The following is a 12,239-nucleotide window of genomic DNA, read 5'->3' as shown; positions in this document are numbered from 1 at the left end:
CCCTAGTGAAAACCAGGACTTCCAATACAATTATATGAAACAAACATACATTTTCTAAAAATAGTAATGATTTATGTGACCGTTGAATGTTTATAACATCTGGTGCAACCATAGCCGCGAGAACGTATTCTCAGCAGGGGGTGCTGGAAAAAAAAAACTCAGCCTACACTAGACTCGCAACTCGTTACATTGATAAAAAAGATATATAGCAGCGCAGCTCAATTACACCAGTGCATGCGCGCACAGTTGAAAATCGATCGTTGTGTCCGCTTCCTTCACACCATGGTTCACATCCAGCTGCTCACAGAACAAGTTTAGCGCACCACCGCTACCCTCGCACTTTTTCATATAACCTTTTTTCAGCACTAGGTCATATGAGCATTAAATAAATGCTGCGTCTCAAAATGCCTTGGACAGCAGCGAGGATGACTCGCTTTGCTACGGGCCGAAACAGTTCGGAGCGACCACAGCCAGAGCGAACACAGCGGGGCAGAGGAGTGTCAGGAATAGTCTTTGGTGTACACATCAGTACGGCCTATTTGCACTACTGTTTAGTGGCAATGCAGTGTTTTATTCTATGGCTTTTTATTTTCGTATATTATTTCAATGAATACAATTTATTTATTCATAAAAACAAGATCTGGTCTTCAAATCTTTTTTCCAAATATAGGTCGTCTTACAATGGGGTTTGTGTTTATATTCGGACCAATACGGTACAGCGGGCGCTCACATGACGTTAAGCATTTCCTGGTGCATAATGTGACGCTTCAGAACCTAAAATCCTGTTTCTCCCCGTTGACACGACAACACATAACCAGCGTTTTCAGAAATCTCCACTTTGGCCGGAGTTTTTTAGAAATGATCGTTTTCTGTGATAAGACAGGGCCTCGGACAGGGGGTGTTGCAGCACCCCCAGCACCCCTACTTCCCGCGGTACTGGGTGCAACTTACAGCTGAATGTAGTGCCATGTTGTTAAACGAAAACCTACGCTAGCCTGGCTCGCTCTCGCGCATCTCTGTTCGCGCTCGTGCATGATTGCGCGTCCAGGTACTTGGAATGGGTGGAGTCAGAGTCAGCGTTGAAGGAGAGGGGGTAGGACCATTTGAGTTGTGTATTTTCAAAATCTGCTGGCGTTTCGCAAATCGCATACCCAACCTTTAATGTGTATAGAATGTGTGTATATCATATACATCATGTATTCCAGTAAGTACAGACTGTTGGAGTCCCGTCTGGAGGAGACTGTGCAGCAGACCATGAAGCTCAAAGAGCAGAAGATCTCCAGTTTGAAGCAGAAACTGCAGGAGAGCAACACACTCAACACCACCCTGCGGTCCGAGCTTACCTCTGTGAGGACACAAACACACACAGGCTGCTAGTTGTTTATACATTTGATTGAGTTCAGAATCAACCTAGAAAACCCAAATGTGAAGCTCAGATTCAGGGTACTGAAGGTCACAACGTGCTTTATTTCAACTACTATCTCTTAGCTTCAAATGATCTGGACATATCTGTAGTCCATGCTGGCTTCCCTCAGCTCTCTCTTTTTGAACAACAATCGTTCTATCAGGACTCCCCTCTCCCAATCACACCAACCAGCCAGCCCAGCAACATTCGTTTACACCACACAGTGGCAACGCCAGTTAAATCCGAGTGGCATAGAACACTGTTATTTAGTTCACTCACTGGGAGGGGCTCAATATTACCCATTGGGACGTTAATCCTGACCAGACTAGTGACCGTTACAATTAGTCTGCTAAATAAATAATATATAGAAATAGTGAATATAAATAAAGTTAGTTAGTAATAACTAGTAGTTGCTAGTAATGCTAACAGTAAGCAATGAGCAAACCATGTAGCACTCACAACACTGACGTTGCCATTACTTTTGGTGATCTCGATTATGGGAAGTGGTCTACCTTTTTCTTTTTTTTTGCTAAATAAATAACAATAAAGAAATAGTGAATACAGTATAAATAAAGTTAGTGAAAAAATTTTTTACCTAAAAGGAAATAAATATTACTTACTGCATATTACCCATTTGTAGCTATGGTTTTGAATATGGACTTTGTGATTACCTGACTGTCTGTGTCCCTGTCCAGGTTCTGATTAGCTGCCCTACCTAGACTGGGTAGTACCTGTCCCTCTCTCTAATACATCCCATAGTTGCCCTCTTCTGCCTAGTAAGAGGCCTCTTCCGCTTAGTTTATTTAGTGTATAACTGAATCTGTTTGTGTGCTTTAGACTCGCCAGACGGTGTCGTCTCTTCGGCAAGAGAAAGAAGAGAACTGCAACCAGAACTTACTGCCGCGGACCGTAGGCCAATCTCAGATTCAGGTGTCGGCCACAGCCGAACTGCTGCGGGTGAAAGACCACCTTATTGATCTGGAGAAGAACGTAAGTTGAGACAAAGTCAAGGCAATTGTATCCTCTGCTTTAATCACAGTTCAATTTGCTTGAAAGCAGTGTTTCAAACTGCACCAGCAAAAGCCGTAGCCCTGTGGGACCATCCTGATCTCCAAGGACACATGAAGAGCTGTCCTGGCTCCCGTTGAAAACAACTTTCAAAACCCAAAAAGGGGACGAGCCAATAAGCTCCAGGGAAAGGGGGTTCATGGAGCATTGTGCCACAGTCCGCAGAACGGGAAGCAATCTATCTGTTTTAATTTAAATAGATCAAAGACTGACGTTAAAAGAGGACTGACGCAAAGGCCTTACTCAGTGGAGATGATGTTTTTAACTTCTGTCCAGATTTGGAAAGAGAGCATCACAGGCCACACCAATATGTGGAAATCAATTTCTGCCCATCCATGGCCTGACTCATTATGAACTTAAATTCCTCCCCCTAGCACTGAATGGTCAGTTCACTTTTTGTCTTTAAATGTTGGTTTCAACATGATGGAGGCCAGACTGCCCTAAGATCAGGGTGGTCTCACAGGACCTACACAGCCCAGCACCATCAGTACGGCTCAGGTCTTCATCCACGCCAAAAACCACACCTTTTTCTCATCCTATCCTTTATGATAAGATAAGATATACTTTATTCATCTCAGCAGAGAAATTTAGGCGTTCCAGCAGCCAGCATACATACACACAACACAACACATGTATGCATACATATCCCACCTAAACAAAACCATGAGCCCAAAATACCTAGCCTAGGATAGAAAAAATGCAATCAAGATCTATACTGTAGTGGCCTAGGCATTGAAACAACTATCAGTGATCAGCTAAAATCCTCATATGTATAATCAATTAGCATATTTATGTGTAGCAATGCCAGTGCTAGACACTACCTAGGTGGCGGCCACACTCTACTGGACTTTAACTCCTACTCCTCAAGACAAGAAATGATGGTGGTGGTGTTGGAAGGCTGGTTTATTGTAAAAGTTAGTAGACAATGATAGATAACCTGTTGCTCCATATTGCCATCCATGACAGAGTGTTTGTGGGGATGGCTGGTTTAACTTGTGCACATTGATTGCTCAATATGCTGCCTCACCCATCCCCAGGGTCCAATCAGTCTCATTCGGGCCGGGTGAGGCTGCTTAAAGGAGATTTTTTTTAAATGGATTTCGGATATGTTTGGTATGATAACGGGTTGGATAGTTTGTTTGGGAGCAAAAAAGCGCGTATATACGCATTCTTAAGTTGGCTGTTTTCAAACGATTCTACCAAAATATGTAACGAACATTACATATCTTTGCATATGCATTAAAGTAATCATTTTTAAGGGCATCAATTCATTAGTAGCCTGGCAATCTGCATTTTTTATTCTCAACAATGTTAAGGAGTATGTTCCTCCCTCTCCTCACTGGAGAAGCCTCCACTGATGTATAGTGTATATATATATATATATATATATATATATATATATATATATATAGTGGCGGCTGGTGGTTTTTAAAGTGAGGGAGGAAGGACTGCGCTCTTGGTTGCCATTGGCCTGCTTACACTGCTAGTGGCGTATGGTGGCATAAGTATGTGAGACTCAAGTTGTTTCAGGGTGTTTTGATGAACTACAAAATAGCAGGGAGGGATAATTATGTGAATTGATAGAAATCCACCAGTGGCAGCATTGTACTTTGAAAGCTGATGGGCAGCATGACTTGGACTACAAGGGCCGAAGGAAAGGATGCAAAGCCCATTAGTCAAATCAGGCCTACTCTTGATTTGTAAAAGTAAATAAAAAAATCTGGGCCTATCATTGGGTCATTGCCCTCAATGACTGAAGTTATTGGAGGTTATTTAGCTACGTTTATTTTCAGTTACAATTGTTTTAAGAAAAGACTCAAGACCAAAAGTGATGCCATTCACTAACACCCTTTCCACAATATCAAACAGAACATTCAAGTACAAACAAACTAGTAAAAGAACCAGAACATTATTTCAAACAACCTGATCTATAATCATGGTGCCTAGCAAGGAAAGTCGGATAGCAGCACCAACGTGATCTTGACACTTGGAGGATTTCTAATGGGACAAAAACTAAGCTAGATGGATGTCAATCCCTACCTCATACTCTGGGTCCTCTCATTCCTGACAGACAGACACCAGAGAGTGAGAGTTAACGGCCACCTTAGCTCATCCAGAAGGATCTCTACAGGTGCTCCACAGGGCTCTGTCATCCCCCCAGTTCTTTATACACTCTACACCAACGACTGCAGAAGCACAAACCCAGACATCACATACATCAAGTATTCTGACGACACTGTCATCATGGACTCCACCAACTCATTAGATCAGTTAGAGTCCAAGCTGGCCACCTTTTTAGACTGGTGCAGGCGGAACTGCCTTGACCTCAACATCACCAAAACAAAATAACTAATTATAGACTTCCGTAAGGCCCCCTCCACCTTCCCCACTCTGACTGTTAACAACCAGCCGATAGAGAGGGTTGACACATACAGATACCTTGGGACAACAATCGATCACAAACTGAACTTCAAAACAAATACTGATATCATCCACTCCAAGTGCCAGCAACGTCTCTTTTTCCTTCGTAAACTCCGCAAACTCCAGGTCCACCAATCCGTTCTGACAGCATTCTACAGATGTTTCATTGAATCCATAATCACCTTTAACATCACCTCCTGGTTCGGAGCACTGTCCAACATCCATAGGAACCCACTAAACAGAATCATCAAACTGAGCAGCAAAATAATTGGACAACAGCAGGAATCCCTCATCAATGTATACAACAAAAGGACTAAGCAGAAATCAACACAAATCACCCTTGACATCACACACACTCTACACAGCCAGTATTCCCTCTTACCCTCAGGCCGCAGATACAGAGCCCCTACAGTAAGGACAAACGGAGCCCTGTCAAGTTTTGTCCCGGCATCCATAAGACTCTTGAATGGTTTAACCCCTCCTTGAACTGTATCCTCTTGTTTTAATACCTGGAATCTTTTTAAATTATTTATTTATTCATCCTCCACTATGGAGGTAATAATACTATTTATTTATTAGGTTTAGGATTTTTATTTTTTATTTTCTGCAGGGCTGATGGTGTATGTTTGCGAGTGTGTGCGTGTTTTTCTTTTGTTTATTGTATGTACTGTTGGGTATGGACACACCCTGCTGCTCCTCCACATCTGAAGTTCCTAACGGAAAAATAAAGTAATTTGAATTTGAATTGAATTGAATTGAATCTTCCTCCCCCTCCTTAATGGAGAAGCCTCCACTGATATATATATTATATATATATTAGTCTTAAAGAGCCCCTATTATCTGACCAAGTGTGAGTGTGATTAGCCATTTCAAGCCGTTTGAAAATCTCCCCTTCCCTCTTCCTTAGAGACATCAGTTGGGATTGTCCGTCTAGATGTATGCTGGATAGATCAGTCTTCCAGCCTACCAAATGGACTATAGCTAATGTTACTTATCCATCCATCATGCATCTTTCACTTGTGATGTCACTAAGTCAAAGGAGAAGGCAGATTTTCCAACGGTTGTAATGGCAGATCACACCTGGTGCTTTATAGGGCCCTTTAACAAAGCTAAATACCCACTGGAACCAGTCTCAGTTTATATGGGCCATGTCACATTTGAATAACTTTGATCCCGCTTTAACCTGAACCTCTCTCCTCCCCCCAGAACTCCTCCTTGCAGACGGAGAGCAGCCTCCTGAAGGAGCAGCTGAAGCAGCTGGACAACCAGAATAGCTCCCTCAACAGTCAGATGGCCGCCCAGCAGAGACACACCGTCTTACTGCAGGAGCAGAACACCAGCCTGCACACACAGACGGCCAGACTACAGGTAGTAGTGCTGGTGTTTACTGTAGAGTAGTGCTGTCCCAATGCTAGATTTTCTAACTTCGATACAATACCTTTTTTTTTTTATCACATACCCAAAGTCTGTAGAGGATACTGTGGCAACCCGCTACCCCAATGAGCCGGGTTCCAGGTACGAATCACACGTGGTAGTGAGGGTTAAGCCGCACTCTGCATTTATTGCATAGATCTTAGGCAGATTATACCAATCGCGGTCTCTAGGGCCTCCGTGGGCCTCTATTTTTTTGAATGAAAACTTGTTGTTGCATATGAGTAAACATGCGTTTTGGTTATTTGCCTCAAATCTAAAGTTCTTTTAAACGGCACTCCTGCCGTTTTCCTTCTCCACCAAAACCGGTCGTGGAGGCGCTGCACTTGAAATGCTAGCTGTGTTGGCTAACTCTTAGCTAACACCGTCACACAGCATTGAGACTGGTTCACTGCTAGGGGCTATGAGGCGCTGTTGCTATGTGTGTTTTAAGTCACTGTCTGAGAGAAGAGAGTGAGAAAGCGCAGCTGCTATTTGTGGATCGATACTGCAGAGAATGATTATTGAAATCAAATACTCCATGGTGCACTGACCGGAAATCACGATCACGACCCCCGCCGCGGCTCATCCCCCAACCAAAAAAATCCCCCTTTGAACATTAAACCCTTTACGCCTAGCAGCTATAAAAGCTATAAAAGCTACAAAATGACTCCATTAATGCAGGCTATGTGATAAATAAGTTTGAACGTTCGTTGAGGAGCAAAAAAGTGTACAGGTTTATTAAAAAGGAGATTTTACACCTTCAGTAGTCCACCCTTCAACACCATCTTGTTTGTAAGACTCGTAAGTCGATTGACGAACACAGAACTCAGTCAGTTCCTTTGTTCACGTGTACAGCCCTACATCCGTCTTTTGCTACCCAACGAAGGTTCAAACTCGTTATATACTGAACATATCCCAGATCCATTTAACACTGGATTTCCCCTTTAACAGGTGTGCTACTTCACCCAGCCCAAGAGTCCAATCAGTCTGACTCGGGCCAAGTGAGGCTGCTTAAACCAGCCATCATCCACACACACTCCCAAAGTCACACAGCCGTATCAAATATAACCGTTTATTACACGGCTCTTCTCAGTGCCGTGGAACGCTCCGTTCACTTGCATGGGCCCTTCACAACTTCCAGCAGTGAATTATCTTTGATAATTCACCTTTGCTGAGTATAATTGACCGCTGTCAAGGAAAGTGGACTTTTTGCTGTCTTTCGTATCACAAGTAGTCCGGTAACTTATCAACTCCAGAGATCTCAGCTGCTAAGCGACGTCAACATCTTTGGCAGACTATTTCTCCGTTGATCAACACTACGAATGCTCGTAACAAATAAATTGTAAAAAGACACACTGTGAAGTTATTATTTCGTTTTGGCAACTCAGGGTTGCCCGAATGCCCCTAATATCATAATGCCGATAGTTAATTAGTATAGGTCATTGCATTTGTTGTGCTAAATGTTTATGCCCCATGTGTTCTCAGGTGGAGAACTCCACGCTCTCCTCACAGAGTGCCTCCCTCATGGCCCAGAATGCAGTGCTTCAGGGGCAGGTGGTGGCCCTGGAGACAGAGGTGGAGTCGTGGCACCGTCAGCGCGACGAAGCGTGGCAGGGCCGTGAGAACGTGCTGAGTGACCACGAGCGTCTGCTCAACGTCCACGAGCGGCAGGCACACGAGTACGAGCAGCTCATCAGCCAGCACGCCTCCCTGAAGGTCAAGCAGAGGGCACTGGAGGGCGAGCACAGGGCGCTGCACAACAAGTGAGTCCACAGGGCATTCTACTCGAAGCATGCAAATTCAGAATTCGCTTGAGTTTAATCATTTAAACTCCCCCTAGAATTTCGCTTGATGCTGAATCACTCGTGCGAGAAAAGTTTGTGGTTTGCGTGCCCAAGTAACGCGAGTAGACCTTTTACTTAAAAAAACTGATTATAATCCGAAACTGATTATAATCCCAAAACCAACTTCTGTGTAGTTTTTGTATGTCTTTTAACATCCTTATTGAGTTTATTTCTGACGGTTTTGATTGTTCCATAGATCTGAACTTCCCATTTCTGTATTTTCTTTGGGTGAAATGCAGTGCTCCTTGTTCGTCATGAGCCAAACCAATGTGGCCACTTTCGTTTTCACATTTTTGGAAAAGGCTTTGAACGGACTCAAAGCCAGACTCTGCAGAGAGACACAGAATGTGAGATCAGGATGGTCTCACGTGGCTAGTTATTCTGTAGTTGTAATTTGGTTTCTACATTGTTCTGAGCCTCGGTTGGCAAGTAATTGTACTGTACTATATTCTGTAAGTGTAATTATGTGATAAAATTAGATTCCAGAGGCATTAATCCTATGATCTAGCGACCGCTGTATTAACTTGATTTATTAGGTTCAGTTAAATTAAGCGCTCTTTATTCAGGTTAATTAATTAAATTCATTTAAAAATTGCTTTGCTTGTATTCAAGATTTCTCCTTTATTCTCCTTTTCCCCTCATCTCTCCAACCAAAGGTACTGTTCCTTACTGCAGCACAAAGAGAAGTGGGAGGCACAAGAGGGGCGTGGCCAGAAAGAGAAGGAAGAGCTAAACCAGGAGGTGGAAAATAATCGGCTCCTGCAGCAAGAGAGTCTGCAACTTAAGGCAGAAGTAGACCGGTATGTTGGGACCTGCTCCTAAGTATATATTTAATAGATAGAAATCCCCCAGTCTATCTGTAGTGGTTGTCTTATACTCCCTCTCTGAGAGAGTGGGAGTATAAGACCACTCTCTCCTGCCTCTTTGCTCCTCCCTCACCCTCCCTTCCTGCAGCCTCCATCTCTGCTCCATCCTCCCTGCTCCATCCTTCATCCTCCCTCTCTCCTCCTCCCTCCCTCTCTCCTCCTCCCTCCCTTTCTCCTCCTCCCTCTCTCCTCCTCCCTCCCTCTCTCCTCCTCCCTCTCTGCTCCTCCCTCCCTCCGCCCTCCCTCTCTGCTCCTCCCTCCTACATTTCAGTGTTGCATTGAATCACCGGTGATTGACAGAAAGGATTGATTTCCCAAACCAATAAGGAAAGAGGCGCCCTCAGAGCTCCTCAGGGATGAGCACAGAGCAGTAAAACTCATACAGACTAAGACACAGTCGGACCAGACATTCTCCCAGCGTGATATCTCGGCCAAAGCAAAAGTTTGCCGTCCTTCTTGGACGTCCTACATGTTTGATCTTTGCTCATTGTTCGCTTTCTCCTTTTTCCTTTGATTTATTAGGAGGCTAAACTATGTCGGGCTGCTATGAGGTCACAATGCTAACGTAGCTGCCGTGGCTATCGCGATCCGGTTCAGGCTGTGGCAGCTAGCTCAGGGGAGAGACTGTATGCACTAGCTGGTACAACCTGAGACAATAAAAAAAGAATTGCCTTTTGCATTTTTTTTTTTTTTCTTTTCCCTTCATTGTACTGCACTCGTACTGAACCGTGATGTCTGAACCGAGGTATAAACCGAACTGTGACTTCAGTGTACACGTCTTGACGCAGAGCCACGCTTCCCACAGCTGCTAGACACAGAAGTATAATTCAGCCTTTAAGGAACAGCAACGCTTCCTATCCTTTTGTATTTTCAGAGACTCTGGGATTAACCATTCTTTGTCTGTCTATATGTTGATTTGAATCATGTTTTGAATATGTGTGTGGAATGACAGTCCTCTAACCATCATTCATTACTTTAAATCCCTCTCACCAGAATGACACAAAGCCAATCACAGCATAATGCGGAGATTGAGGGGCTGCAGCACCGAAACAATGAGCTGAAGAGCTTGCTAAGCTCCGCCAAAACAGAAACAAGCCAATGTATGAAGCAATATGATTCGCTGATGGAGCAGCACCGAGTTGTGGACCTATCGAAGGTCAAGCTGGATAACCATTGTGAGGTAATGACGTGTGTTTGGGTCGTCACTTGGTGGTTCTTCATTTCCGAGTATTTTATGGGGGTTTATGTGGCTCAGTTGCGTGATAGCTGTTATTAAATGTATTTGTTCTAGTGTTGTTCTTTCAAGGAGATCAAACCTTATGCACAGGTCCTTGTCTGGTTCAATACAACCTCGGTCCTGTTGTGCTGCTGGGCTTCTCTCTTTTGATGGTGTGTTGGGTGTGTGTGTGCGTGTAGCTGCTGAGTCGACTGAAGGGGAACCTGGAGGAGGAGAATCACCACCTACTGAGCCAGATCAGCCTGCTGAGCCAGCAGAACCACGCCCTGCTGGAGAGGAGCATGGAGAGCAAGGAGCTGTACCACGCCGAGCAGAAGCTCTACATGTAACTACAACTGTGTTTTGGATGGTCTCTGCTGGGGGGCCCTATGCTCTGCTGGGGGCCCTGCTCTGCTGGAGGCCCCTATGCTCTGCTGGGGGCCCCTGTGCTCTGCTGGGGGCCCCTGTGCTCTGCTGGGGGCCCCTGTGCTCTGCTGGAGGCCCCTGTGCTCTGCTGGGGGCCCCTATGCTCTGCTGGGGGCCCCTATGCTCGGCTGGGGGCCCGTAAGTTCTGCTGGGTCCCCTTGCTCTGCCTCAAGGCCTCTGTTTTATGCACTACCCTGGTCTTGGTTTTTTTTAACCATGTATGATGTAAAGCAGGGTTTATATCCTGAAGATGTGGATCTAGTTGTGTTCACCGCGCCTCCTCCCTTTTTTTCCTCAGCATTTTGCCCTGTTTAAGTTTGAATGACTTTACCTTTTATGAATGTTTTTCATCGTCACAGCCTTCGACGACGCGACATCTGTTGGGATAGATATAACCACTTTGTCCAAATTACTTCTCCTGCTTCTTATCATATGTAGATGGGTTTACAGTATCTGTATGGAGCAACATGGTATCTACTGATACTGCATGTAGCTTAATCCTGTTATCACGTGTAGCTACTGGAGTCATGTTGTGTGTTCTAACCCTTAACTTCAGTGATAAGCTGAATGCTCTGCGGCGCCACAAGGAGAAGCTGGAGGAGAAGATTATGGACCAGTACAAGTTCCACGACCCAACGCCTAAAAAGTAAATGCATAGAGATCTATCTTTGTTTCACAAAGAAGAGGTGTTCTATGACTTTTGGTGTTTAAACACCAAATAATGAATGTGTGAAGTCTCTTAATCGCTCTAATTTAAAGCAACCATTTCCGAGTCTCTATCGTACAGCATTTCATCATTTTATAGAGCGAAGGAAGTAGAAATAGTGTGGTCCCGGTGCGACGGGTCCCGGTGCGACGGGTCCCGGTGCGACGGGTCCCGGTGTGACGGGTCCCGGTGTGCGTTTTGACCAGGAGGAGCCACTGGTCGGGGGCCAAGGCGCTGGCTAAGCTCATCAAACCACGGAAGGAGAGCGGCAGCAGGGACAAGGATGAAGACTGGGAGAGGGCAAGGAGCGCCCCAGACATCCCCCTGCCCTCGCCACCGCCCCTGCTCCTGCCCAACGACGACCACCCGCCACCGCTCCCCCCGCGGATGGGAAGTGACACGCCAGACAATGGCAGCCAAGTCTTCAATCAGCACAGCAGTCCCGTTCTCATGTCGCCAGCACTCACACCGGGCGGCCGAGGTAACAGCATGCCCTCTTTCTCTCCCTCAGACAGACACAGACACACACGTTCCCCCCCACCCAAACAAAACTTTTAGCATTGCCCAGCAAACTACAGCCTTTCAGCGGTTGTAGTTTGAAGTAGTGATGGTAGGTAGAGGGTAGACTGTGTGGTGGCCTTCTGCTGCCTGGGAGTAACTGGGGATAATCATATGACTTGTAGGTTTGTCAGATCTATAGCTCTCAGGGCAGAACCAAAATAAATGATAAGTTATAACTGTGTGCTTATTTCACCATTGTCAAAGGGGGATGTTTTAGCCTGAATTCATTATCCTATACATCCGGGGCGATTCATGTCTATAAATCAGACATAACAATACAAATATCGGTAGTCGGTACACTGTGTTGGTAATC

General features: G+C 45.0%; 1 protein-coding gene across 6 annotated transcripts in view; it reads left to right on the top strand.

The window, feature by feature from the left end:
- The window catches only part of ccdc88c (coiled-coil domain containing 88C), a 75,334-nt gene that overhangs the window by 52,218 nt on the left and 10,877 nt on the right, over nt 1-12,239 (top strand). For all 6 annotated transcript variants that reach the window (XR_003976695.1, XM_030355729.1, XM_030355733.1 and 3 more), the window contains 9 exons: nt 1,206-1,347; nt 2,243-2,395; nt 6,101-6,262; nt 7,793-8,070; nt 8,808-8,951; nt 10,011-10,197; nt 10,434-10,579; nt 11,216-11,305; nt 11,572-11,846. Coding sequence is in view for 5 of the 6 variants with exons in the window: in XM_030355729.1 (XP_030211589.1) it covers nt 1,206-1,347; nt 2,243-2,395; nt 6,101-6,262; nt 7,793-8,070; nt 8,808-8,951; nt 10,011-10,197; nt 10,434-10,579; nt 11,216-11,305; nt 11,572-11,846 (1,577 nt within the window). In the remaining variant the exon portion in view is untranslated. The remainder of the gene's footprint in view (nt 1-1,205; nt 1,348-2,242; nt 2,396-6,100; nt 6,263-7,792; nt 8,071-8,807; nt 8,952-10,010; nt 10,198-10,433; nt 10,580-11,215; nt 11,306-11,571; nt 11,847-12,239) is intronic.

The sequence above is a fragment of the Gadus morhua genome, chromosome 5 (genome assembly GCF_902167405.1).
Source record: "Gadus morhua chromosome 5, gadMor3.0, whole genome shotgun sequence".
NCBI classification, from domain to species: Eukaryota; Metazoa; Chordata; class Actinopteri; order Gadiformes; family Gadidae; genus Gadus; species Gadus morhua.
The sequence above is the reverse complement of the archived record's forward strand: the minus strand, read 5'-3'. Positions and strand labels throughout refer to the sequence as shown.